Raw genomic sequence first — 26,903 nt, forward strand, 5'->3', positions numbered from 1 at the left:
TGGAAGTGCTAATTTTTCTGGCTAAGATTGTCTCTACTGCTCACTGTCTTATGCAGACAGGCAGAAAAGATATCTCTGAACAATCAGGTTATTGATTTGGTGGTATAGCGTGAATTTTTTGTTCATCTGTCAGATAAATAGAAGAGGGGAATGCACATAAAACTTTTTTCCTGCCTTGAAATAAAAGAAGGGGTACTTTACAACTTAAATTCATACCTCATGTCTGTTTTCTCTTTACCTTTATCATCTGCCCAATAGATTCTGTCAAAGGAGCAGTGACTGTGTCAGGATGTAAACAGACTCAGTAATTCGACCTTCTCAAAGGAAATCATTGTTAGTCATTTACTATGATTTTTGATACAGTTTGAGGATGAAAAGTTTTGAACAAAATTCACCCAAGTCTCATTCAATACCGTGTTCTTAGGCACTACAGAGTACTGTCAGAAGACTGTATTTAGGTTGATAGCACATGAACAGAAATTTGTATGTATTAATACATGCATATATGTCACAGAGACAAAAGCACACAAAAATACATTAACCAATTTAAATAACTCTTTTTTTTTAATACACTTTAGAAGATCTATGTGAATGTAAACATTTGGGAAACTTGTGCAGCAGAAGTCACTGTAGGCACTAGCATTTTGACCTCATAAATAAAAATACGCAGGATTGTATCTTTCACTTGAAATGCATTGGATGTTTATAAAATTGTGGAATTGTAATTACTGCTTCTTAGCCTGGCACAACGGATGCTACAAATTTCCAAGCAGATTTGTGCACGAGGCTTCTTATATACGACACCACGCTATTTAATTCCACTACTCAATGAAAGGCTACCTATTAAAAATGTTTATAGCCAAACAAGGAATCTCTTGCCATGTAGCCATAATGGATGGATATAATATGTAAATCACCAGTTTACGTGTATGCAAGCAATATTTTCTATATATTATTCATAGCATTTGTATGGTTAACAATGCTAGTAAACTATCAAACCTCATTAAAATCTTTGAATGTTGTGAGAGTAAGGCAAAGACCTTTGTAAGCATAAGGCACAAAATGTCCACATCCAACAGTTACAGACTTCCACAGTTCTGCACTCACTATGACTGCAACCTCATGTTCACAATGTATAAGTAGTGTTGTGCAGAGTTGTTATGATACTAACCATATTCTCAGAACTCTTTGGACAGCTTTAATGTTTCACTGTGTTCCACTGACACTCATTTCAACTGAGATTTAATGCAGCTATAGCCTAAATAGATTAATAGGTACATATAGTTTAAGAATTAACATGGTAGGTTAATTAAAAACACGTTTTAAGGTGCCCCTTTATGGGCATCTTTCATTCTTTTTGCTGGTATAGATTATGTTTATTTTGTATAGAACATTAGAATAAATAACACCATATAGTACTGTATTATTAATACCTCCTTTTTTTTGGTATTAATTTGTGCTTAAGTGCCAAATGTGATGCTACTTTAAATGTTCTCTTCCTATTTTTCAGTACTGAAGTGCTACAAATGCGAACTGCCCAGCTAATGTCCTGACCCACTGTAACATAAGTAAATAAAATACCGTTTTGGACCAAAACATTTTCCAACATAAACCTGAAAAACAACAACAACAACAACATGCAAAACATACTGGTGCATGGCATACATCCAGTGCACAAATAAAAATTAAAAGACAAATGGGCAGAAAGAAATATATCCACAGACAGATTCCATTATGGTATCTTCTGAAAAATTCCAGACTGATAAATTCTAGGTGACAATCAGGTGAAAAGGTTGTATTGTTACCAATCACAGGCACTGGACAGATCCTGCTTTGTTCAGAAGAGCAAACCACTGTGTAGTAGTCGTTTTTTTGTGTCATAATAACATCAATATCCTTTTCAGAGACAGAGTTACCATCCAGTGGCTTTCAGTTCACAGAACATCACAGTTATAGTCACTCAATCTACTCAGTCACCTCTAGAATTAGGTATAAGGGTGCACATGTCTGAACTGATTATGGAACAGTCACTGGGCTTCCTCTTGAAATAGCTTTGTTGTGACTTTTTTTTTTCCTGTTTGATTCTGAAGTGGTCTCAAGAGTCCTTAATTTTCAGTTTATGCTGTCTTTATGGCTGCTTCGATCTGTATTGTGATTGTTTAGTTCTTGATTTTTCCACTGAATACTTGTTCCATTCATGGGCACTGAGGTCACTAGACTTTTAGACTGGGAGCAGCAACAGCAAAGACATGACTGGAAATGAAAAAAAGAGATAAAAGGTTAACACAAACCTATCAGCTGTGCAGACTGGCAGCCATATTTTTTTTTCAGAAGTGAACAGACCATTCTAGCTGAAGGGAGTGATAGCTGCACTCAGGCATATTTTTTATCCTAGGATGCAAACAATTCTTGTTATTCAACATAATAAATGCAGCAAATTAGGCCTGGTCTGTGGAAAGATTGCCTGAATTAATGATCTTGATACTAGAAGGGAAAGAGTAAGCTATGATGAGAAGCTGAGAAGAATTAAATAATAACTGAAAATTCTTTAAGTAGAGTTGTTGGATAGTAATATTATTTGGAAGGACAAATGGGAAGAATGAAGTAATGATATGAAAAGCAGCCTGGTAGTATCCACTGTTACTTCTCCCTCTCACCTGAAGACAAGTTCAGATATATTATCTTCTCCATAGTTCCCAAATGAAGTAGGGGACTCTAAAAAGCAGAGCTGACTTCTTATTTATCGTGTTAGAATAGTTTGCAAGCCAGAGCAGGCTACAGTCAAACAGTTACTCCCGATTCTAATAATTTATTATATTTTTTTTCAGTAGCTTGAGTTGGCTATTTGCAGACTAAAAGTTTAGTGGTACAGTTCTGTTGTGTTTGGTTTTCTTTTCAGATAAAGCTATCTCAATCTTTGTTTTCCGTTACTTTATTTACCATTATATACTCTCATTTTCTTTATTTCTGTATTGCCTTTATTAGGTGAATGGGGACTTGCATAGGCACATTGTCACAAGGAAATTCTTTTAGCCTTAAAATATGTTTTCATGTGTAGGAGCTGGAAAAAAAGCCATAATGACTATTAAACTGCCAAAATCAACTCAGGTGCCTGTTTTAGTATTCAAGCCTGAAAATTTTAGTTGTTTCAGATTGTTTAACTGCAAGCATCATGGTGTCCTCTGTATGTGCTGTCTTCATCTTGAGTGGGAATCATGTAATCAGCTAAATTCTATTTCATGAACATGTCACATGCAGATAAATAGCACTTACAAAAGCATGTCTGTATCAGTCTATATGTTTACATATGAGGACTGTGTCAAACTTATTTACTGGCTTAATATTTCAGATAAAGTGGCTAGTTCTGTTTTCAGTTTGGTATGTTACGTGAGCTGCTAGTTGGTAAACTAAGCAATTTATAATCCTTCATTCCTTTGCTTGCCTCTTCTCCCAGTGGCTAAAATAGATAATAAGTAAGTGACTTAATACAGTTCATTAACTGGATGTACAATCTTATCAAGAATATCTTACCTGGAAACAGTTTTTAAACTTCTTGCTCACAAAATACAGAGCTATTGGGTTTATGCAAGAGTTCATGGTTGCCAGGTTGATGCTGATATAATCCAATGGTAGCAAGAAACTAAGCAACAAAAGAGAAAGCCAAACATTTAAACTGTTCATATACTGTGCTTTTTGTGGTTATGATCTCTTCTGTCAGAGAAACTAATTCTCTTTTACCTAACTCCCTCAATCCAATCTTGTACCATGCCAGGTCTATAATAACCTGTCTCACAGAAATTCACAAAAGCCAGAGGACAGTGATTACAATGGTAACAGACAACATTTATTGAAATTATGCTACCCTATTAAAACTGAAACCCCTGAAACTGGATGCAGCTGAAAAAGAATAAAGTGTTTGCTCTTCTAACACCAGTTGCATGCACAATGACATTTCTCACATAAACTCCAAGTGTGCAGCATTGTATTTTTTTCAGTATAAACAATAGATGGGCATAGAAAATTAAGTACCTGAGCAGTTCACATCTGCCGGGGTCTTTTTCATTGTATACCATTTTCTTCAAAATTCGGCTCAAGTGGAGAGGGAACCAGCAAAGAGCAAAAATCACTACTAAACAGAAAACGGTTTTTGCAACTTCTCGACGCTAGAAAAAGAAAGTATTTATGACTGAGTACCTAATTCATATTGGTAGGTGAATGTAGTATAGTGATGTTGGCAGCAAAGTAAGTAATCTAAATAAAGCATGCAAAGATTCCCAAAGTGCAGCTTCCAGACTACCTGATGTCCCTTAACTGTTTTTTTTTCTGGGGCTTGTCATGTTCTTAATTCTGGTCATCCTCAATAGAACCTGCTCACCATTGAGACCAGAGCAGCTGGAGCACACAGGTTATTGCCAGGACATTGTCAATATTAGCCAAGGAAAATCCTTGATTTTCTTGATTAACTTGGTTACTTCCCCAGCCTTTCCCATTCTTCTACACTGGATTAGTTTTCTGGCAACCCCTCAGATAAACTTCTTCCTTCAGAAACATGCATAATCGGCAAGAATACTTTTTCATATATGAGGGAAACTGAGATCACACCTGCTTGATAAACCCCTTGCACCTAATTCTTGTTGTGGGGCAATCTGTAAATTCAAGGCATCTATATCAATTGGCAATAAAAGTTCCATTGAACCACATACCTAGTCAGGATGTCAAATTCTCCCCAATGTATTATTTAGCATTTAGTATGCATCATGTTACATAAAGGGATACTGCACAATATATTAATTTTCCTATGTGATCATTGCTATGTGATCTGGATGTTCTTAAGTACGTAGTTCCTCTACAAACAAAATTTCAAAAATGTCTGTTTTACAACTTAATCTCATAATACTTAGGAAATAATTTCAATTTAATGGGTATTTTATATGGCTGTAGAGATTTACAGATGTTTTGGTGGGTTTCTGACAATGCATACCAGTGGTGTTTGGTAGGCATGGATTTGATAAGGAGAAGCATATGAAGGAGTAAGAATGCCACTTCCAAAACTGCCACTATAATGTAACAATAATAAGCATCACAAGGCTTTGTCATTAAAAATCTTAAGAGTCAAATGTGTGATTACAGTAAGCTGTGTTAGGAGTTGAATATGACTGTTTGTTTCTTTTTTCTTGTAATAGCCATTTTTACCAAAATATGAAAACGATTGTGACTGGACATTAATGTGGACAAGGCTGTAGGTAAGGAAGGAAGGAAGAAGGGAAAAAGGTGATAGTTAAAGAGACAAACATTGGTAAAATGTGGCATACACTCTGAGTAGCTTGATGGGCTCTGCAGGTCAGTATGGGAAAGCTGGAGGGTGGATTCCGCCACCCACCCTGTACATACCATTCTAGTTCTAATGGGTGGAGTAGCTTGTGTGTGGCCCTCGGACAGACTGTGGTGGAGGCCCTGGGGCCCTATGAGGGGAGGATTTTCCCATCTTCCCTGATCTGGAATGAACCAGCAGTGCAGAAACCTCACTCCGCTACTGAGGGAACTACTTCAGGAGTTCACATGTGGAATGTGAAATAAAGAGTGGCATTTGAAGGGCTGACATTAACACAGGGGAAAAGCTACAGATTGTTTTAAAATTTCAGTTCAGAATTAAACATCAGTGTTGCAAAAACAGCAAAGTGAGTGAGATCTGATGGTTCTGTGAGTGACTTCACTTTATGATCATTTGCTTGTACTATTCTGTTGCTCTGTACAAACGGCTACAGCAGTGGTACTGCAACAATGCAATAACCCTGAAAAAAAAATCCACTTTGTTTTAAACCAGGTTATTCAACAATTGCTTTTTATATGAAACTAAACTTGCATATCAAAGTGTGAAAAAAGTAGGGAGGACCCATGGAATCATATCTTTTTGAATAAAAAGAAACATCTTTTTTTGGCAAGTCTTTGTAGCTAGATTTCAAAGCGTTTAGCCAGTAGTGATTTGAGGTTAAAGTGCAGGAGAGCACAACTGTCATACATTCTTAAGAAAAGAAACTGGCTAGTTTCCCAAGTGTGTGGTCTGCGGTACTTCCGTATGCTATGATTTAGTCTTGTATTCTGGGATTTAAATAAATACCTTAACTTCAGAAATAACCTACATCCTCACTTTCTGTAATTTACTGTATTCAAATTCACTTTGAACCATTTCTAGGCTAACCCAAAGGGAGAAAAGTGTTTTAAAACATTGGCGTCCCTGATACTTACCTGCTTAAGGTGTTCACTGAGAGCAATTCTCAAGTTGCTGTTTCTTCTGTTTAACATTTCACAAGTCATTAGTGTATAAAAGATGGCAGTACATGCCAGCGGCATGCAGAAATAGAAACCAAACAGCCACCAATCCTTTGCATCTTTGTAGAACTGTAGATAAGGTAAAGAAAAGAGAAGATATTTTCTTATGATTCAATGGAAAGTACCACAGAAAGGTCTTGGAAAGAGTGACAGTAGGTATGCTGATCTATTGGTAAACACCACAAATTATGTAACATTTCTTACTGTCAATCTCTTTTGAACTAACAACAACTGGGAATTGTGGCAGTGTAAACTTTTTTTTTACCTCACAGATAGCCTGCCTTGCAACCTTTGTTGCAATCTGTAATAGGTTGGCATTAATTTTGTTTATATTTTCTGAACATTTACACCCCAGTTTCATGAATCCAGTTTCATGAAAAAGACATGCCAAAACATTAAGTGTCAGTTTGAGATAACAAATCTTACTAAAAGCCTGTCTCAGGAAATGCCATCTACCTCTATGGCTTCTGTCCTGATTCCAAAAAAGGAAAATTCAAAATGTCTTGTAGGTTTAATCACCTTTTGTTATCAGTGAAAAGATTGGTAGTTGGTTTGCTTATGTACTGAGCAGACAGGAGCCACTTCGTAAGTGTTGTCTGATATATGCGACGCTTAGGATGGGGTGGCTTCTAGTAGTACAGTTACTTTTAACCCTTTTCCTGCCATGCATACCATTTGCCCTTTGTGACAGGACACCAGGGGACTTGATAAAGTAGCAGTACTTGCTGTGTAATTTGAAGTGTTAGCTGTGATTTAAGATGTGGTTCAAGTTAGTATATTTATGTATTATAGGAAATACTACATTTAATGAAACATTTAAATTACTCTTCCTGTAAATGATTATATTTTCAGACTTGAGAAAATATTGTGTCTTGGGTTTTAACTTTTATGCTTGGCCAGAGTGTGCACTGAAATACGACATTTTAAATACTTCCTGTCTCAATGTTATTAGTCACTGAGACGGATGTGTGTAAAAGGGAACCTTCTTTCTCATACTCTTTCCCCTAGCTTGTTTATTCCTAGCGGATGTGCTCTTGTACATCACTGTTCCCACACCAAATGTCAAAATGCTAGTAGCTGAGGATTATATGAATCCTGTCTGTAAAACCCAAGCTTTTGACATGTTGTTTACATTTAAAGCTGAATGGTACTCTGAAGGATTAAAAATGTGGGTACAGTTAACAGGCTAATATTTAATAATGTTAATTTTTAAATCTGCTGTAGTTACACAAGAAAGTTGACTTGCTAAGAAAAAGGGAAGGCTTTTGATTTTTTTCCCTCTGCCTCCACAAAGTTAGCCGCTTACAGAGCTTGCTAATTTAGAGTATGCTGCTGGTATCTAGTCCAAAACCCCACCTCACAGGACATTCTGAATTGTCTTGATTAGCTTGTTTCCTCCTTCTCATTAGCCTCATCCCTGTGTGAGGAGGGGCTACAGTTTGCTGCATAGTTGCACTCTCCTTGGGGGCAGAATTTTCCCCAGTGGGAACAGTGATTCTGCCAGGAGAAAACCAGAAAACAATATGCCTCATATTTGAAGAGTTTGTACTGAGGGGAAATCTAATTACAACTCCTTCTGCAGAGAAAAGGATTACAAATACATGGAGACAATTATCTTTTCCATGGCAGATTTCTCCAAGTCAGCCTAGAATCATGTTGGTTGGGCAGCACAACAAAATGCATACTGTGTATAAAACCTACATGAAAATGTCTGTAAATGATTAATTGTGGAATCTGAGTTTCACAAAGCTTACATCAAAGCATGAAATTGGGTTGATTTATGAGAAGTAGACATTCTTTTGTTTGTCTTGAAAGCCCACATGGAACTGATTTTCTACAGGAAATGTGCATTTTAAACAAGTTTCCTAGTGTGCTCAGCCTCTTGGGAATCGTGGTCTAGCATGAATCTTTTAAGTCTTTCAAGGATAGCTCTAAACATGAATAAAGCTCCTATTAAACAAAAAGAAGTTAATCATAAATCCTTCCCAAAGTTTAGCAATTTTTTATTGTGGTGTTTGTGGTAGTAAATACTATAGTTAAGGTTAAAGTGAAATTTCCATTTTAATGTTCTGATTGCACTTGCTTGCAATGCCTTGAAATGCGACACTCTGTTTCGACCGACCCATCCAACATTTACTCTCAGCTTGGACATAGTTGTTGGTTTGTTTCCTTGAAAAGCAAACTGGTATGGGGAGATTGGGAGCTTTTGAATTATACTGAGAAAATAAGATACTAATTATTGCTAATAGAACAAAACAAGCTATTCTACTTACCACATTAAGAATAGAACAATAATTAAAGTTAGTATGCCTATGGGAGACCTGAACTGTAGAGTTTTGGAGAAGAGAGAAGAGAAAATTATTTTTTATTAGAGAGAGAAGAAGTAAAGATTGTCCAGGCACATTTGTAGAGAGAAAACAGCATTACAAAAAGAAAATTTGATGCAGTATGCATTTCATAAATCATATTCTTGGAACTAAAGTATCTACAGTCATATAGTCTGAAGAGTTTAGAAACAAAGATATAGGAAGTTCTGGGCAACTCCACTCTATCTCTGTCTGCATTAATTATTTCCATTAGGGAATTCTTTTTGTTTTCTCTTGCAATTTTCTCTTGATGTTTTTGCTGTCCCTGCAGTCTGTGTAACCCTAGCAAAGTCTGAGATGTTTCTCTGGAAAACACCATCCATACTTTCTACTTTCTAAATTTCCTGCTTCCATTTTGCCCTATCCTTCCCTATCCTAGCCCAGTAAAAGGAGAAGTGCTAGGCACTCAAAAAAAGAGGGAGTTTCCCTCAAAACTAAAGAATTTGCACTTCTTGCCTTCTCTGAAACAAAACAGAATATTACTTTTCTTTATTACTGGGTGAAAGGTGGCTGGCTCTTCTTTGGGCTCACAAAGGAAAAACTAAGATACCACTTTCCTGTTTTCTCAGTGTAAGGTCAGGAGGAAAATCACTATCCCCTTATGCAGTAAAGATACATTAATTCTGTAGTGACTACTCACCTAAATTCCTTTGAACAAGCTAATGTGGGTACTGGCAACTGGTAAGTGGCAGTAGCACTATGAAGGCTATAAAGTGTGCCAAAGAAGCCTGGTGTTTCTCAGGTACTTCTCTTGCTCTTGAGTTGTTCTATCTAGATGACAGCTAGCGGTGCCCAAGCTACCTAGGTTGGAGATGTGAGTCTGACAGATTTGTAGCTATAATTATTTGTAAATAAAAGGATTATTCTCTGTTTGATTTTGTAAGTGCATATAGAACAGGAAGAGTTATGCTAGAGGATGGCCCCACCCTTTCCTTTGTCTGCCAAAAGAGCCGGTTACTGCATGCAAAAGGATGACTAATCATGGTAAAACATGGAGTTTGACATTTACAGGCTCCAAGGTGCTTTACCTGGAAACAATACTTTCCAAGGCACTGTCTACCATGGTACATCTCTTGACTGTACTTTAAGCAGGCCTGCATTGCAAAATTCTGTATTAAGAATCCTCAGTAGTGAGGAAATGAATATGTTGTAAAGTCCCATTTAAGATCTCTAGCTGAAAATCAGGTCACTGTAATGGAAGGATCCTCTTTTCACCAATATACATTAGAATACATTTTGTACTTTAATGGATGAACAAAGTATATTATAATCCAATATCTAACCTATACACTCTGGATTCCAAAACAATAAGAATGAATGTTACTTACCAACATAAAACTATTTGTAGGGTTCAGCATGCAGGTAACATAACCTTCATCCTTGTATCTGAAAGGTACCACAGCAAAACCAATTGCTTCTGGTATAGCCAGTATGAAGGACAGAAGCCAAATGGAAAAGATTTCAATAGCAGTGATCATAGGGATTCCAATTCCCTGAACACGGCTCCAGGACGCAACTGCTCTATACCTGAAAGACACAGGCGTAAGTTTCCAACATTCAGTTTCTTCTTTAAATTCAAAGATCTGGGTTTAATTTTATATATTAAGTAAAATCCTAAAGCTGACATCTTAGACTTGTATTGCTTATTTTTTCTGGCTGTTCCAGGGGCTCTGCCAGCTATCAAGCCACGTAGGACACAGCAGAGCACATCAAGGGGGGGATGGCAGAGAGACAGCTGCAACTGTTCTGCACAGGATTCCATGGAATTCTTCTATGCGGACTATACTAATGATTTCTAATTAAAGTAGGCAAGGTTTCTGAAGACAGATTATATCTTTTACTAGATCAACTGACGTAATAAAAGAAAACAAGCTTCCAGGCACGTAACTCATTCTAATATATACAAACCAGCTATCTCCTTCAGCTACCTCAGCTGTAACAGCAGTGCTATCTAGAATGAAGTTGTCAGCTTCCGTGCAATGAATACTGTGAAAATACTCTTCATGAAATGAAAATGCATTTGTTCTATTTACACTTCAATCTTAAATATACTGGTTTTATGTAGCACATTCTGTATTTCTATTAGACTACAACTGAGTGCTAGTTAGGACTGACAGCTGTCTCAGCCTCTGCATCATCTTTCTGATAAGAAACTGAAGTGAACAGCTAAGAATTCTGTAGATGGCAAACTCAACATATTTTCCCACTACTTTATCCCTTAGATAGCAAGTTTCTTTGTGAAAAAGTGGAATTCTTTAAATCTGCTTTCCTATATGTATGCATCTCATAACTGTAATCTTGATAAAAGGTGGGAACACTTAAAGAAGTTTCAAATACAGCCCATACATTTCTCTCTTTTCTTTTTCCTCTGTTTATCTTCTCTGACCCTTCAGTGCTGGAGTATTCTCGTTACCATGCTGCAGCCTTTCCCCCTTTCAGGAAACAAGAACTACTTGTCTGCCAGTTTTCATGGAACTTGTAGAAATTTATTAGCTTTGAGACCTCAACCTCTTTGTCAACTCTTGTCAAAAGATTCAAAAATTGTCTGGAGAAGACTGATTGGTATACAACACAAAGTACAAACCAGTCCATAAATAACATTTTCAGTAGCAGGCATAACTGCTGTCTAGCAATAACTGCAGTGATTGAGTTGCTTAGCATTTCCAACAATTTAGCAAAGACACTGCTATCTAAAAATGATAGAAAGGACAAATATTTTTGACCCTGTAATTATCTCACATGCATGCTGGAGAACTTTCTGTCACTAGTGATGAATCAGTTTCTAAAATGCTTATTTTACTTCCCCCAAATGATAGCACCTTCCCATTTGCAATTACAGTGTTCCATGGATATATCATGACATCCATTCATCGAATAATCTTCTTAAGTTGAGGAGAAAAAAAAAATCAAGAAAGGTTGCCTGTCTGCTTTAAAACATGTCAGAATAAGAAGTCACTGAGGCAATTATAAATTGTAAGGAACCATGTCACAGGTGTACTGTGGACATATTCTCAGTACATCACTGTACTGTATGTATATATGAAGATTTTGAACATACTAAAGCAAACTACATTTTCGACTCCAGATTAAAAATAAAATAATCTTCTAAAAGCATCCTTATCTTCAAAGAATATCAAAAAGGAGGGAGGCAATGGTTCACTCGTGGGAAAGAGGTCTACAAGACTGGAATTCTGATAGCATCAAAACAAATAAATTATGCTGAGATAATTGAGAAAGTAATGTTCAGCATTGTATCTTCTCACACATATTTATAAATATTAAAATTCAAATTTAATTTTAAATAATTTATAATCTTCACATACTTCATTTTACCAAATATCAAATTTCGGCTTTAATGTCTAGATGGAATATTCATAGAAACATAACCTTTCATACAAATATTTGTGAACTTTGCAAACTTAACAATGAATTTGAAGTTTACTTTCTACTGCCTGGCAATTTTACAATTGGTCCCATCAGCTGCACAAGACACAGGGTACAATCTCATCCTTGACTGAGTGACGTTCTTACCGAATAGGAGCCTGTAGACTAGATATTTTTCAAGTAAAAAATGTAGATTGTGTTGTGTCACCTGTGTAACTATGTAACTGACAACAATGGCTTGTAAATTGTGAATCCATTTCTCTCCTTTCTTGCATTTCTGGGTTACAGCTGGTTTGCACATGAAAAGATCAGTATGCACAGCAGTAAGGATTTGGGTCCTGTGTGTATTTTATTAGCCCTTTATTCAGCTCACAATTCAAGTAACTATCAGATAAGAAATTATTGGCTGAAGAATTTTATGAATGGTTTCAGCTAAAGCATAAGAAGCTCAGTAATTAGAGCAAAATTTGCTGAATGCATATTAACCTACAATTACTTAGTCTCTTTATTCACCGCTCTAAGAGTGATTTGAAAGACAGTGGTAGTATAATTTTTCAGGTGGGTGTTCTATGAGTTATGTAAAATATAGGATCTTTGTCTAGCTGCAAACCTCCCATAATTAAGAGTGGGAAATACTGAAGGGTTTATTTCCCTCATACTTAGAAAATACAGTATGTTTGCCAGGGAACTGACATAAAATACAAGCATCATGCATTGCAATTAAAATTTCCCAATCTAAAATTTCTGTGTGTGTGTTTTGTTTTACTGTTTGCTCTTTGTTTCCCTTTTGTCTCCAACCTTGGTTAAAATATTCAGTTCTTTTCCAGATAATTTCCTTTTCTCTGTTTAATGGTTTGATCAGGTTGGACGGGTTGCTTTGAGCAACCTCATCAGTGGAAGGTGTCGCTGCCCATGGAAGGGGTTTGGAAGTAGATGATCTTTAAGGTCCCTTCAAACCCAAACCATTCTATGATTCTCTTCTCTATCTCCTTTTCACTTTCTGCTGTTGATGCATGTGCTGTCAATTCTATTATATTGTGCCCTTCAGTTACTCTCTCGTTTTCTTCTTCTCCCTCTTCTGTTCTTAGCTGTGTATTCCAACTTGCTTTTCATAAACTGCAGTCCCTCATTCTACTTATATTTGGAGATGCAAGGTATGTACAGGGGATCATTTCGTCATGAAGTACACATACATACAATTAAATATTTTGTACTCCTATCTATTTATAACTTGCTTAAAGCATTTCTTTCAGAAGGACATCCTCTCTGGATCTGAGAGCAGGACACCCTCACACTTCCCTGGTGGTTTCTTCTTATGGTTAATCACTCTCATTGTTAAAAATGTGTACCTTACTTTCATTTCAAATTTGTCTGGCTGAAGCATCATTCTATGTGTTCTTATTATATCTTTCTTTGCTAAGCTAAAGACCCCATGGATATCTGTTACACCATCTGTATTTCAGTACTTGGATATTATATTTAATTAGCTTTTAAAGTATCATTTGATAAGCAAAAAATTGAGATATGCAAGGCCACTGAATCATTTCTAATGCTTTTCTATACCCTCTCCATGATTTCATTATTCTTTGGTAAAGAGTAATTCTAGAACTCTAGTTAGACTTACAGCATTAGTGCAGAATGGTTGTGGTTTTTGCTGTGGCCCAAATTAGTTTCTGGAACAGTTAGGTTGAATTTCACCATAGTGGTATCTAATCAGAATTAAAAAAGAAAATTTATTTTGGACCTTATGAAGTGAAATCAAACAGTGTATGAAAATTAAATTATGGGCTACAGCTTGTCTGTGGACTGTCAATCCTCCATGCCTGCTGTCCGTAAGAATAGGTGCTTTTGTTTCCTATTCGTTTTGACTGCATCAGAAAATTAGTTGTTCAAATGGATCAGTAGTATAACATATGTCTGTTCTGCAAGTATCATTGGCACTTTATAAGAGGGAAAAGCAATATAGAAAAGATAAGAGATGTAATTAAGGACAGAGATGTTGTCCAGAAAGCTAGGGACCAGATTAGGAAAGCTAAGGCCCAGATAGAATTAAACTTGGCTAGGGACGTTAAGGATAACAGGAAGGGATTCTATAGGTACATAGTGAATAAAAAAAAGACTAGGGACAATGTAGGCCCCCTCCGGAAGCTCTTGGGAGAACTGACTACCCTGGATTTGGGGAAGGCTGAGGTTCTTAATGACTTCTTTGCCTCGGTCTTCACTGGCAAAGGCTCTGACTGCACCACCCAAGTCTTGGAAGGCAGACATAGGGATTGTGAGAATGAAGACCCTAGGCCCACTGTAGGAGAGGATCTGGTTCGAGACCATCTTAAGAACCTGAACGTACATAAGTCCATGGGACCTGATGAGATCCATCCGTGGGTCCTGAAGGAGCTGGCGAATGAAGTTGCTAAGCCACTGGCCATCATATTTGAAAAATCAGAGCAGTCAGGTGAAGTTCCTGATGACTGGAAAAAGGGAAATATAACCCCCATTTTCAAGAAGGGGAAAATGGATGACCCAGGGAACCACAGACCAGTCAGTCTCACCTCTGTGCCTGGCAAAATCTTGGAGCAGATTCTCCTGGAAGGCATGCTAAGGCACATGAAAAACAACAAGGTGCTTGGTGACAGCCGGCATGGCTTCACTAATTGGGTGGCCTTCTGTGATGGGGCTACAGAACTGATGGACAGGGGTAGAGCAGTTGATGTCATCTACCTGGACTTGTACAAAGCATTCGACACTGTCCCACACAACATCCTTGTCTCTAAATTGGAGAGACATCGATTTGATAGGTGGACCACTCGGTGGATAAAGAACTGGCTGGATGGCTGCACACAGAGTTGTGGTCAATGGCTCAATGTCCGGCTGGAGACCAGTAATGAGTGGTGTCCCTCAGGGATCGGTGTTGGGACTGGTCTTGTTTAACATCTTTGTCGCTGACATGGACAGTGGGATTGAGTGCGCCCTCAGCAAGTTTGCCGATGACACCAAGCTGTGTGGTTTGGTTGATACCCTGGAGGGAAGGAATGCCATCCAGAGGGACCTTGACACACTTGTGAGGTGGGCTGATGCCAACCTCATGAAGTTTAACCATGCCAAGTGCAAGGTCCTACACCTGGGTTGGAGCAATCCCAGGCACAGCTACAGGTTGGGCAGAGAAGAGATTCAGAGCAGCCCTGCGGAGAAGGACTTCTGTGTGTTGGTCAATGAGAAACTGAACATGAGCTGGCTTCAGTGTGCCCTCACAGCCCAGAAAGCCAACCGTATCCTGGGCTGCATCAAAAGGAGCGTGACCAGCAGGTCAAAGGAGGTGATCCTGCCCCTCTACTCTGCTCTCGTGAGACCTCACCTGGAGTATTGTGTGCAGTTCTGGTGTCCTCAACATAAAAAGGACATGGAACTGTTGGAACAAGTCCAGAGGAGGGCCACGAGGATGATCAGGGGACTGGAGCACCTCCTGTATGAAGATAGGCTGAGAAAGTTGGGGCTGTTCTGCCTGGAGAAGAGAAGGCTGCGTGGAGACCTCATAGCAGCCTTCCAGTATCTGAAGGGGGCCTATAGGGTTGCTGGGTAGGGACTCTTCATTAGAGACTGTAGTGACAGGACAAGGGGTAATGGGTTAAAACTTAAACAGGGGAAGTTTAGATTGGATATAAGGAAATTCTTTCCTGTTAGGGTGGTGAGGCACTGGAATGGGTTGCCCAGGGAGGCTGTGAATGCTCCATCCCTATCAGTGTTCAAGACCAGGTTGGATGAGGCCTTGGGTGATATGATTTAGTGTAAGGTGTCCCTGCCCATGGCAGGGGGGTTGGAACTGGATGATTTTAAGATCATTTCCAGCCCTAACTATTCTATGATTCTATGATTCTGTGATATGAAAGAAAGAAGTCTGAGTACTGTGTCAAATCCCAATAAATTTTTGTCTAGTAAAGGAAATTGAAATAATGCTTTACTAGATCTTTTAAATACTTTTACTGAGGATTGGAGGATGGCAAATGTCACGCCGGTCTATAAGAAGGGCAAGAAGGAGGACCCGGGTAATTATAGACTGGTCAGCCTTACCTCCATCCCTGGAAAGGTGATGGAACAACTTATTCTTGACACCATCTCTAGGCATATCAAGGATGAGGGGGTCATTAAGAGCAGCCAACATGGCTTTACCAAGGGGAAGTCATGTTTGACCAACCTGATAGCCTTCTATGAGCAAGTAATTAGGTGGATGGATGACAGTAGAGCGGTAGATGTGGTTTTTCTTGATTTCAGTAAGGCATTTGATACTGTCTCCCACAACATCCTCATAGATAAGCTAAGGAAGTGTGGGCTTGATGATCAGGTAGTGAGGTGGATCAAGAACTGGTTGGAAGGAAGAAGGCAGAGAGTTGTGGTCAATGGGGCAGAATCTAGCTGGAGGTCTGTGACCAGTGGAGTCCCTCAGGGGTCGGTGCTGGGACCAGTGCTGTTTAATATTTTCATCAACGACCTGGATGAGGGAACCGAGTGTACCCTCAGCAAGTTTGCTGATGATACTAAACTGGGAGCAGTGGCTGACACACCAGAGGGCTGTGTTGCCATTCAGCGAGACCTGGACAGGCTGGAGAGTTGGGCGGAGAGGAACTTGATGAAATTCAACAAGGGCAAGTCTTGCATCTGGGGAAGAGCCACCCCATGTACCAGTACAGGCTGGGGGTTGACCTGCTGGACAGTAGTGAAGGGGAAAGGGACCTGCAGGTCCTGGTGGATAGGAGGATGACCATGAGCCAGCAACGTGCCGTTGTGGCCAAGAAGGCCAGTGGCATCCTAGGGTGCATTAGAAAGGGTGTGGTTAGTAGGTCAAGAGAGGTTCTCCTCCCCCTCTACTCTGCCTTGGTTAGGCCACACCTGGATTATTGTGTCCAGTTCTGGGCCCCTCAGTTCAAGAAGGACAGGGAATTGCTTGAAAGAGTCCAGCGCAGAGCCACAAAGATGATTAAGGGAGTGGAACATCTCCCTTATGAGGAGAGGCTGAGGGAGCTGCGTCTCTTTAGCTTGGAGGAGGCTGAGGGGTGACCTCATCAATGTTTACAAATATGTAAAGGGTGAGTGTCATGACGATGGCGCTAGGTTTTTTTCAGTGATGTCCAGTGATAGGACAAGGGGCAATGGGTGTAAACTGGAGCATAGGAGGTTCCATGTGAACATCAGCAAAAATTTCTTTACTGTGAGAGTGACAGAGCACTGGAATGGGTTGCCCAGGGGGGTTGTGGAATCTCCTATGTTGGCAATATTCAAGGCCTGCCTGGACAAGCTCCTGTGTGATGTACTCTAGGTTACCCTGCTCTTGCAGGAGGGTTGGACTAGATGATCTTTTGAGGTCCCTTCCAACCCTTGGGATTCTGTGATTCTGTAAAGATAATTACTCCAATGGCTTCATTTATACTTTGAGCCACAGATGTGGTGCTTTGTTATAGCCAGGATACCAAAAAAACCAAAGAATGTAAATTACATCTGTACTGTCTGCCTGCTAAGAAGACCATATTGAGTGCTCCCATTTTTAAGAAAACTGCAAGGGCAAGAACAGTGTCCGTCAAAAGGGTAAATCATACTGTACCTGTCCACACTAAGGGCACAGAGATTAAGGACTGTGATTCCCACCGATGCCTTCTGTATAAAGGGCAGGAATTTGCAAAGAAACTGTCCAAATTCAGAATCTCCAAAAGGCCATTTCTGAGCAAGGAGCTAAAGAGAAGATATAAAATAATCAGAATATTTGTAACTTATCAGTATGCAACAACTGTAATTATTTCTTTTCTTAGCCACAGCCGTTGTAACCATGAATTCCCTATACCTCAAGCATATCCTTAGTACTGTGAATCTGAGAAGAAATTGCTACTGTAGAAGCACAAGAGGGCAAAAGTTTAAACTTAGGTGTAAACTTTGTACTGTTCTAGTCACAACTTGCATTGTTAAAAATATTTTATTATTGTGCTTCAGTCACCAGTACAGAATCACAAAAGTCTAACTCAAGCCTGTCATAAACAGTTGCAATTACCATAGCCCAGAACCAAGCAGTACAAGCATAACTCACAGTTTATAATGAAATTTCTCAGAGCTAAATTCTCATGCTGCACGCAAGTAGATTCTTGTCATTGTAAATGTACCGCTATGTAACTCATGACAGTATTCACTGCCAGATCCTTGAGTGTGTGGAGAAAATATTGTACATACATAATTTGTTCCATATTATGTTTTAAAGGACTAGCATCACATGTACATCTGGCCTGTACTAAAAGGCAATAGAAAAGCATCCATTTAGAAAACACATGAGTGACTTGGTTTAGGTTAGTATACCCAGGGAGGCATTATAAAACAAATACGAATGTGTTCATTCATGTGAATAGATGTGAATGATTGCACAGAAACGGTAGTCTTTACATCTGTAACTGTTAAAGCTCTGAGCAAGTATACATTCAAAATACAGGATACCAAATTATTCAGGATAGTAAAATCCGCAATTAGATCTGAAATGAAAATATAAAGTTCATCAGCCAGATAAGTAACTGTCAACATCCTACTGGCTGTTTTGCCACATTTTTAAGGGCAGTAAAAATAACTGTGGATATTTAATCTGGATTACTTAGAAAAATGTCTGGAAATCTGGATAATTCATAGAATCACAGAATGGTTTGGGCGGGAAGAGACCTTAAAGCTCATCTAGTTCCAGCCCCCTGGCACAGACGGGGACACCTGCCACTAGACCAGGTTGCTCAAAGCCCCGTCCAGCCTGGCCTTGAACCCTGCCAGGGATGGGGCAGCCACAGCTTCTCTGGGCAACCTGTGCCAGTGCCTCACCACCCTCACAGGGAAGAACTTTTTCCTAATATCTAATCTAAATCCACCGTCTTTCAGTTTAAAACCATTACCCCTTGTCCTATCTCTACATGCTCTTGTAAATAATTAACTAATTATTACTACTGTGCAGTCATTAAGATTTATATTAAACCTTACTGAACAAAAGCTAGAACGCAGAATATTTTGATGGTACTGCTTAGATTTGGGAATGTTTTTATTTGCTTCAGAGAAAGACAACAATCTATACACTATGGAGTAACAATTGTAAGCCAAACCTAAGCTTCCGAAAGCTTCTAGAACCTTATCTTGGTGAATTTTTGAAGATAGTTGGATGCAGACCTGGGACAGTTTTATGCAACTAAAATAGATTTAAACTTCACAACAGTTTTATTTTCAAGCGCATGAACTGGAGGTAAACTGGTGGCACAACAAGCATTTCAATGGATACAGTATGTGTGATGTGCCACAGTCTGGCTATCCCTGGAAAGAGCACAAAATGGAAGAGAGAACAAGGAATCATACTTTCATCTGCACAAATGTGTAAGGACTGAAGTCACTGCATTCTGCATGCAAGAATTAGTTGTGTTCTTTCAAGGATAAACACAACCTTTGAATCACATATTTTTAACATTTTTTACAGTTAAAACTGACCAAGGATTATATTGTTTGGAATATGATTAAATCAATAGAATTTTGAATTGTTGTTTTCAGAGTTCAGTTTCTTGCAGATCAGTTCTGCCAGGCCATTTTCATACTTGGGCAGACTTCTTTGCCTATAGTCAGTTCACATTTTGAAAGTTATCTTTGCAGCTACAAGGACCAGAGAATTTTGTTAATAGAATCTTGGGCTGTGGAAAACACTCATCTAGTAAGAGTGGGTGGATTCTGCTGCAGAATTAGAAAAACAAATTGTGGTTGTATCTCAGAATTGCAGTATTCAAAGTAAACATGTCTTATTTAAATTACTGTTAAATTGAAACACACTAATACACACTGTCTTTAACAGTATAGATGTTAACTAGGGGGAGTTAAAATCCACATCTGTATTTATCTCAGTTAAAGTAGGAGTTATCTTTCTGTTTTTTCACACGTAATATTTTCAGAGCACTTTGCTGTAGAGTACAGGATGTTTATTACTGAATGCCAGATTTATAGGAATTCATCTCCTCTTCATTGTCAGTCCTGATCTGGCTTTTTCACCTCCCCTCTTTTTCATAGTCATTCATCACAATGCTAAATTACATGTGCTTTTTTTCCCCAAAAATAATACGTCAAAAATGCTGGAAGCAGCTATATGTACCACATGTTGCCTCTGTCTCTCTGACACCGTATTCATATTGTCATTTGGTTACTTCCATTTCAAGACACATTTTAGCAATTCGTAGCTTTCAGCCAAGGGGGTGGGTGTTAATGCTATTAAGTGTTAAAGAGAAAAGGTATTATGGTAGGCATTATATGTTTTTAAATGATTATTTTTTCTCTTCAGCTGAATATTAAAATGAGATTTCTCAACATAAGCTATGGGATCAATACAAGTTTGTCTTCTATTTCTTGAGAGTGTTAGGATATCACATAAATGTGGTTTTCATTTGCTCTTGTTCTGTTACTGTATGTTGCTGTGTGTTTTCTGGCATACTGAGAACTCTTGCCTTCTTCAAGGAGAGCTGAGTATCTTATTTACCATCAATACCACAGCAGAAAAAAATGTGATCACCTTTGCAATGGTATTCCAGTTTAGGACAATCATATTTGGTGAAACCAGATCTTCCCTGTGCCAGAAGGCTGGAGAATGAGTGTATCACTAGGACTGATGATTTAACTATTGTCAGTACTTTCAGTAACAAAGGTAATGAGATTATACCTGCCAGCTCTTGGTCAGTTCCTCTGATTTTTAACTGTATTTATAGCCTGAATGAAATACACTGAAAGTTCCCAGCAGAATTAGTTTCTAGGTAGATACTTGCGTGGCATATTTTTGCCTTTTGCCTAGAACTCTTGCATGAGACTTTAGTTTATGTCAGGGCTGTAGAAAAACCTTTGAAAAAAGAAGAGGCCATCTGAATCCATGGTAATTGTGCAATCAGTTGTAGTCACGTGGAATTTCAGCTCGACTCCTGCCTTGGGTAAAATCAGAATAGTTTTCAGGCACCACTGAGTGAAGGCTACATTATAAATGGCATTGCCAGGGAAAAGAGGACTTAGCAAAATTTGGTCAATCCCTTGTGCCAACCAGTATCCCAAAAGTGATTAATCATCATAGATCACACTTGAAAAGGCAACAGAAAGATAGCCACCTATTCACTTATATGCAATGGCTGTGGCTGTAGCATATACCCAGCAATAGAAATGAACACGCACTTTATAGCAACAATGAAACTCTGTTGCTAAAAGGCAAATATTAGCTTCAAAACCAAAAGTGTTGTACTTGAAAAAGGTTCACTAACTCATTACTCCTCACATGGAAGCTTTATCATGGTTCCAGTATGTACACCCCTTCCTCAAACCCCAGGAAGTTACCCTTTTTTAAGATTAAAAGTATTTTATTCCTTTTGTTTCTTACACTTTTCCACTAATTGAAGTAACATCAGTACCAAATCATTAGACATTCTTTTCAAGTTGATTTTAATAAAAATTACTGGGATCGTAATTAAGTTATTTGATTTCTAAGATTAACTTTGCAATCATTTCCATGGGTATACTCCATTATCATTCCACATCAGTTATGCACTCATTACTTCCCCTTGGATCAGGTGCCAGTTTTTAATTCAGTAGATATTTTTAGTTGGCAATTTTTTTAGTACAAAAACTTCAGAGGGAAATAAGACATTTATTTTGTATTTAAAAAATGGGCCCAGGAATTTAATTTAATTAGTCCCGAGTTACTTAGACACAATATAAGAACTGGGACTACTGGCTCTGCTCTTCCAGTGCTTTTGCATGTTTTAATATTCAAACAAAATGAATATAATATTTTAGCAGATTACATTTTCTCTCAAGGCACAAGGATAGGAAGAATCAGGCTGATTACCCCAACTGGATCACAGTTGTGCTTTTGCAAACCCACTCACAAAATCTTTGAGGTTTCAAAATAAGACATGTGGCAAAAGAAATGCATTTTTCTCCTTGTGCAGTTTGCAATTTGGGAGTATTTCATACAGCTCAGCTGTGGTGCAATTCCTGAGTGAGGAAAGAGTGTAGTCAACAGTATATTTTTACAATAAAATCAGAAAACAACATTTCAAGGTTCTGCTGTTGAACTTAAAAATCCTCAGCAAAGTGACCAGACAGCCACAGCTTCTTTGAGCATCCCCCCTTCTCTGCTGCTTTATATGGGCTCTTTGCCCTGACATTGCAGCTTGAAGCAAACAAGACAGCAGCACTGAGAACATTCCTTTGCAATGATTTTTAAATGTCATTCCGTTGATTTTATTCTACTGCTGTTGCTATTTTCTAACCCCCATTAGTATGCTAGCCGATGTACAAAACATTAAGTCCCTCTGTGCATCCCAAGCAATTTATATATAGTCTAAAAGAGAGAATGTTACAATCCAACCATGAGTATCCACCAACCAGTACATGCTTATGTGCATCCACAGTGTTTATCTGTGTGTTTATAGGCAGATGATGACCCTGGAGCTCAGATCAAAATAGATGAACTGGGTTAGGTGCTGGTTGTGAACAGGCTCTGACCTGCTCTATAAAAACCACTTTAGTTCAACAACTACATGCCAGGAGGTCCTCTCTTTCTGCCACATGGAATTGAGGATGAAAGCAAAAGTCATACCTGCCCTTTCCTCCTCTGGTCATATCCTAGTGCTCTAGAGCCCTTTTCTTCCTATATCTGCTTCCCAGAAACTGAACTGTGTTTTGTACAGATAGTGCTTGCCCTCATGCCACCACCATGTAGGATACTCTCCTGAGTTTCACTGCATTTTAAATGTTCAATGGTACTGATGGAACAATTCTGGCACAAGTCTGGCAGTCAGTTTCTGCTTTGTCTTCACCAGGGCAAATAGAAATACCTTCTTTATTCCATGACTTCTGTTACACTTGTGCAATAATGGAGAAAGGGACCAAACCAGCAGATTTCTGTTTGTACAGATAATGTCTAGTTGTATAACTGACCAGCAGCTCCTAACTGTGGAGTAGAAGTTACAACACCAGTGTATTCCAGGCTGATTTTCTTTCCTTGCAACATAGCCCAGAATGAAAGACAAAAGAAATTCCTCTGATTTCATCAGTTCAGCACATTTTGTTAGGGTGGGGTTTTGGGGTTTTTTGTTTGTTTTTTTTTTTCCTTTTTTTTTTTAAGGCTGGTTTACTCTAGAAGACATTGAGCTGTCTTGGTAAAGCTCTGTCTTAAATTATGTTCCACAGTTATGTATGCCCTTGTCTGCTACAAGGCATAGGCCAAATATGGTGTTTTGGTTGGAATCCAGGTGAAATCTGAATGAACACAGAAGTGTCCAAGGTCTATACCACTGAGCTGACTGCATTGACAAAAGATGATGGTTCTAACTGAGGCGTTCCTCCTGTCTCTGATCTGTAAGACTGCTTAGGAAGACGAGCGGATTGAATGTCCTGCTTGTTTTTCGATTCAGTGTTTCAGGTGGGACCCTTCTGTCTCCATGGAACTTCATAAGACAAGAATGTTCTGAAGCCTTTCTCTTCTTCCTGCAACCCAAATATCCAAGAGAGAATTGCATTACAGGACAATCCTCATCCACTTCTTGCTTGGAACTGTTGCACATCCCACATATGTAACTCAGCTGTGCTCCATGGCTTTTCTGGAAAGAGGGAAAGCTGTAAAGTTGAAGGGGCGAGAACACAGCCTGTCTCAGGGTATTCCTTCCCTTCCCACTGCTGGAAGTGAAAACCCTCAGCTTTGGGAAGGATGGTGAGAAGAGGAAAATGAAGACCAAGGCTAACCTTTATAATGCAGGCCACAAGACCATTAAGTGTATCATCATGATATGGCAGGGGGGTTGGAACTAGATGATCTTAAGGTCCTCTCCAACCCTAACCATTCTATGATTCTATGATTCTATTATATGATAGTTAGAGCTTCTGCTAACTTTGGTATCACTTGTCTTTTTCCTTATACTTAGATTCACAATACTGCCACGGTAGAGAAGGCACACTGCTTCTCTTCAACTGTTCTTTGCAGGAAATATATACCTAATTTTGCTACAACCAAGAACTGTCCTTTTTTCCACTTTGGGTGGATAAAAGACTGACTTTGGTGGTTTTTTCTGTAAGGAATAAAGGTTATGTGGGGATGCATGAGAACCATCAAAGACATTTTTTCCTCTGAATTGCACTACCACAGCATTTTCTGCTAATTTGCTCATCTTGCCCAGCTGAGTAAAGGTGGAGGTAGCAGAGGGTTTCATGCCATTTCACGGAATGCCTGCAGTCTTTTTCCCCTGCTTAGGCAGTTATGGAAGGGAATGTATAGATCTCACACAAGAAAAAATAGATTATATTTCAAAAGATCCTGAAAAGTAAGAGAACAAGTGCCCTGGTTTTGAAGCAGAACATTCTGTCTCAACTAACTGGTAAAAAAATAAATCCTAAGTTTTACGTTTTTCTTAAAACATATTTATTACAAAAATCTACTTAGTAGTAAAGCATTCCTAACAACTCTAGACATCCCCCCCCTTTGGCATTTTTGCTGTTTACAAAGTAGGATTAGTTTCTTTTTTTTTTTTTTTGTTCCATGGTGTTGGCTAACTTGCCCTCCTTTTAGGTAAGACCGTTTCTCAAGCTGTGCTGCTGTTCTTCAGGAAAATGAGCTGCAAGGTGTGCTTATGAGCAGGGCGATTTGTTGAAAGGAATTTTTTCAATCCCAGGGCAAAATATTGCTTTTATTATTCTTCCAGCTGTGTTGTCTTTTGTGTGTTGCTAAAGAGAGTGACAGGATTGGTAACAAATTACTGCAGAACTGTAAACCCTGTGTATTTCCAGTCAAAACAATCCCTTGTTATCTGTAGAGTTTAGCTGACTGAAAAATAAAGAGAGTGAATATACTAAAATATTCTGTTAAACATAGAGTCTCTAAATACTGTACAGTATTACATATCCACAGAACCAGCAAGGCAGACATGAGATGTTAAACTGAAGATGAGGGAGGAGCTGCCTGTTCATTGAAAGGAACATACATTCCACCCGCCCAAAGTACTGCCATTAGTTATAAACAGAATGGATCTTGAACTAGGACCAAGAATACAAAACCTCTTCCTTAACTGCTACCTTGGTATGTACATTAAACACTTTCTGCTAGGAAGCTGTATTCTGTAAAGGAGAGAACATATTCCTGATGGACTTCTCTGTTCCATTTTGTGTAACTTCTGTCTTCAAGACTCAGCAATCAATTCTTATGCTACCTCTAGATTTATTTCATGTCTGATCACTATATGGAGACATACACCCAAGTAAGGGCATATTCTGAGCAAGTTACATGGATTTCTGCATCACACTGGGCTATCACTGCATTGCTTCTTGGAACCACTGGAAGGAATTCAGTGAAAGCCAGAACACAGTTGTTAAGCTGGTAGCCTCAGAATTTCCTGGTATTGGTACTTTGTTGAGAACTATACGCTGCACATATGACAAATTTTGTTTGTAAAGCAGCGTTTCTTTTCCAAGTACACCTAACCTTATGTGGGCTTGGCTTCATATTCCTTTGGCACAAAACTGTAACTACTGTGGATGTCACTTGCTCTATTAGCCTACAGGATCAGTCCCAATGTGTTTAATTATCGTCCCTGCTTATGTATAATATTAAATTCTGTCAGTAAAGATAATGAGATATGCCACAGAATTTGTGATTTAAAGAAAAGGATTAGTCTAACACTTATACATCAGCTCTGATGTTGAAAAACATCTATGACTAGAAATGCCTCCACTAAGTCTTCCTTTATGGAAGATAAATATGGCTGAAAATGTTTGCTTACTACCAGCTACCTTTTATATTTAGACTCATAATACTCTAGGTGGGCTACTCAGATTTAGATGCTGTTGCAACTAAACATCAGTATCAATTTACTAACAAAAAGGCTTAGTTTACTAAATAAAACATTATCTTCTTTAGCCGTTTGAGCTGTTCGAGATTAACCACTTTTTTTTCTGGTTAGATGTCTTTCACTACACACCAGTAAAATAATAAGGAAAATGTTGATTATTTACATTTAAAGAAATAGGTTGAAAAGCAGACTAATTTGCTTCATCTACTTCTTTCTAAACTAACTGTTTAAGGACTTAGGCATATTAAGATGCAAGGCAATGTAATTTGTCAATCCTGTGTAAGTCAGTTTTCAATAGACCTCATTCAAACATTCTTCTCTAAATTCCATAAAACCTAAAGCTCAGGACTTCCCAATAACATAATTAAAACCAAATTTTGACATTCCAATGATGGGAGCCTTGGCTTAGCGTGTTTCTGGCTCCATGAGCTCAGAGAAGAGCTATGGACAGCTTTTTTCTGTAGAGAGCATCTGTTGTTCTTGTTACTGCTTTGCTAAACTTTAGAAAGTGACAGCAGCAGCCCTAAGGGCTTTCCAGAGCTTTAGTGCTGCTAAGGCAATAGAGGTGCTATGGATATTCTGCTGCTGTCTAGCCTTAGGTATTCTGCTGCTGTATAGCCTTAGAAAACTGCCCAGTTTCTTTATATACAGCAGTCCTCTGAAGATATTTTTGTGCATTGCATCCAAACTTTGCTTATTAGTCACAAATACATGTGACAGTGATGGGTAATGCAGGTGATGCAGCAGCTTTCAGCTACGTGTTACACTATCTGATACTAGAACAGGAGGTATGAAACCTGTCTTTCTTTAGTGCCTTAACCCTACCTCTATAGCAGCATAAACCATGGAAGTTTTATTTCCCATTCTTCTTTTCACTGCAAAGAAGTCATTTTTACTGATTTGAAGGCTTAAAGCTTTGACATCTTGAATGTCTGAGATGGATATGTTTTGAGTAAAGAGGAAAGTA

The 26,903-nt window shown here is 38.6% G+C and overlaps 1 protein-coding gene across 1 annotated transcript in view; it reads right to left on the reverse strand.

Annotated features, from left to right (window-relative positions):
* Nucleotides 1-328: 328 nt before the first annotated feature.
* EDNRA (endothelin receptor type A) overlaps nucleotides 329-26,903 on the reverse strand; it is a 33,475-nt gene continuing 6,900 nt past the window's right edge. The window contains exons 3-8 of the mRNA XM_061441104.1: nucleotides 17,671-17,798; nucleotides 10,025-10,223; nucleotides 6,247-6,399; nucleotides 4,030-4,163; nucleotides 3,532-3,640; nucleotides 329-2,253 (exon numbers count right to left, since the gene is read on the reverse strand). Of these exons, the coding sequence (XP_061297088.1) occupies nucleotides 2,113-2,253; nucleotides 3,532-3,640; nucleotides 4,030-4,163; nucleotides 6,247-6,399; nucleotides 10,025-10,223; nucleotides 17,671-17,798 (864 nt within the window). The 3' untranslated portion in view covers nucleotides 329-2,112. The remainder of the gene's footprint in view (nucleotides 2,254-3,531; nucleotides 3,641-4,029; nucleotides 4,164-6,246; nucleotides 6,400-10,024; nucleotides 10,224-17,670; nucleotides 17,799-26,903) is intronic.

Source organism: Pezoporus flaviventris, unplaced genomic scaffold (assembly GCF_033815535.1).
Source record: "Pezoporus flaviventris isolate CSIRO_AGI_PZ_B2104156 unplaced genomic scaffold, CSIRO_AGI_Pfla_v1 ptg000002l, whole genome shotgun sequence".
NCBI classification, from domain to species: Eukaryota; Metazoa; Chordata; class Aves; order Psittaciformes; family Psittacidae; genus Pezoporus; species Pezoporus flaviventris.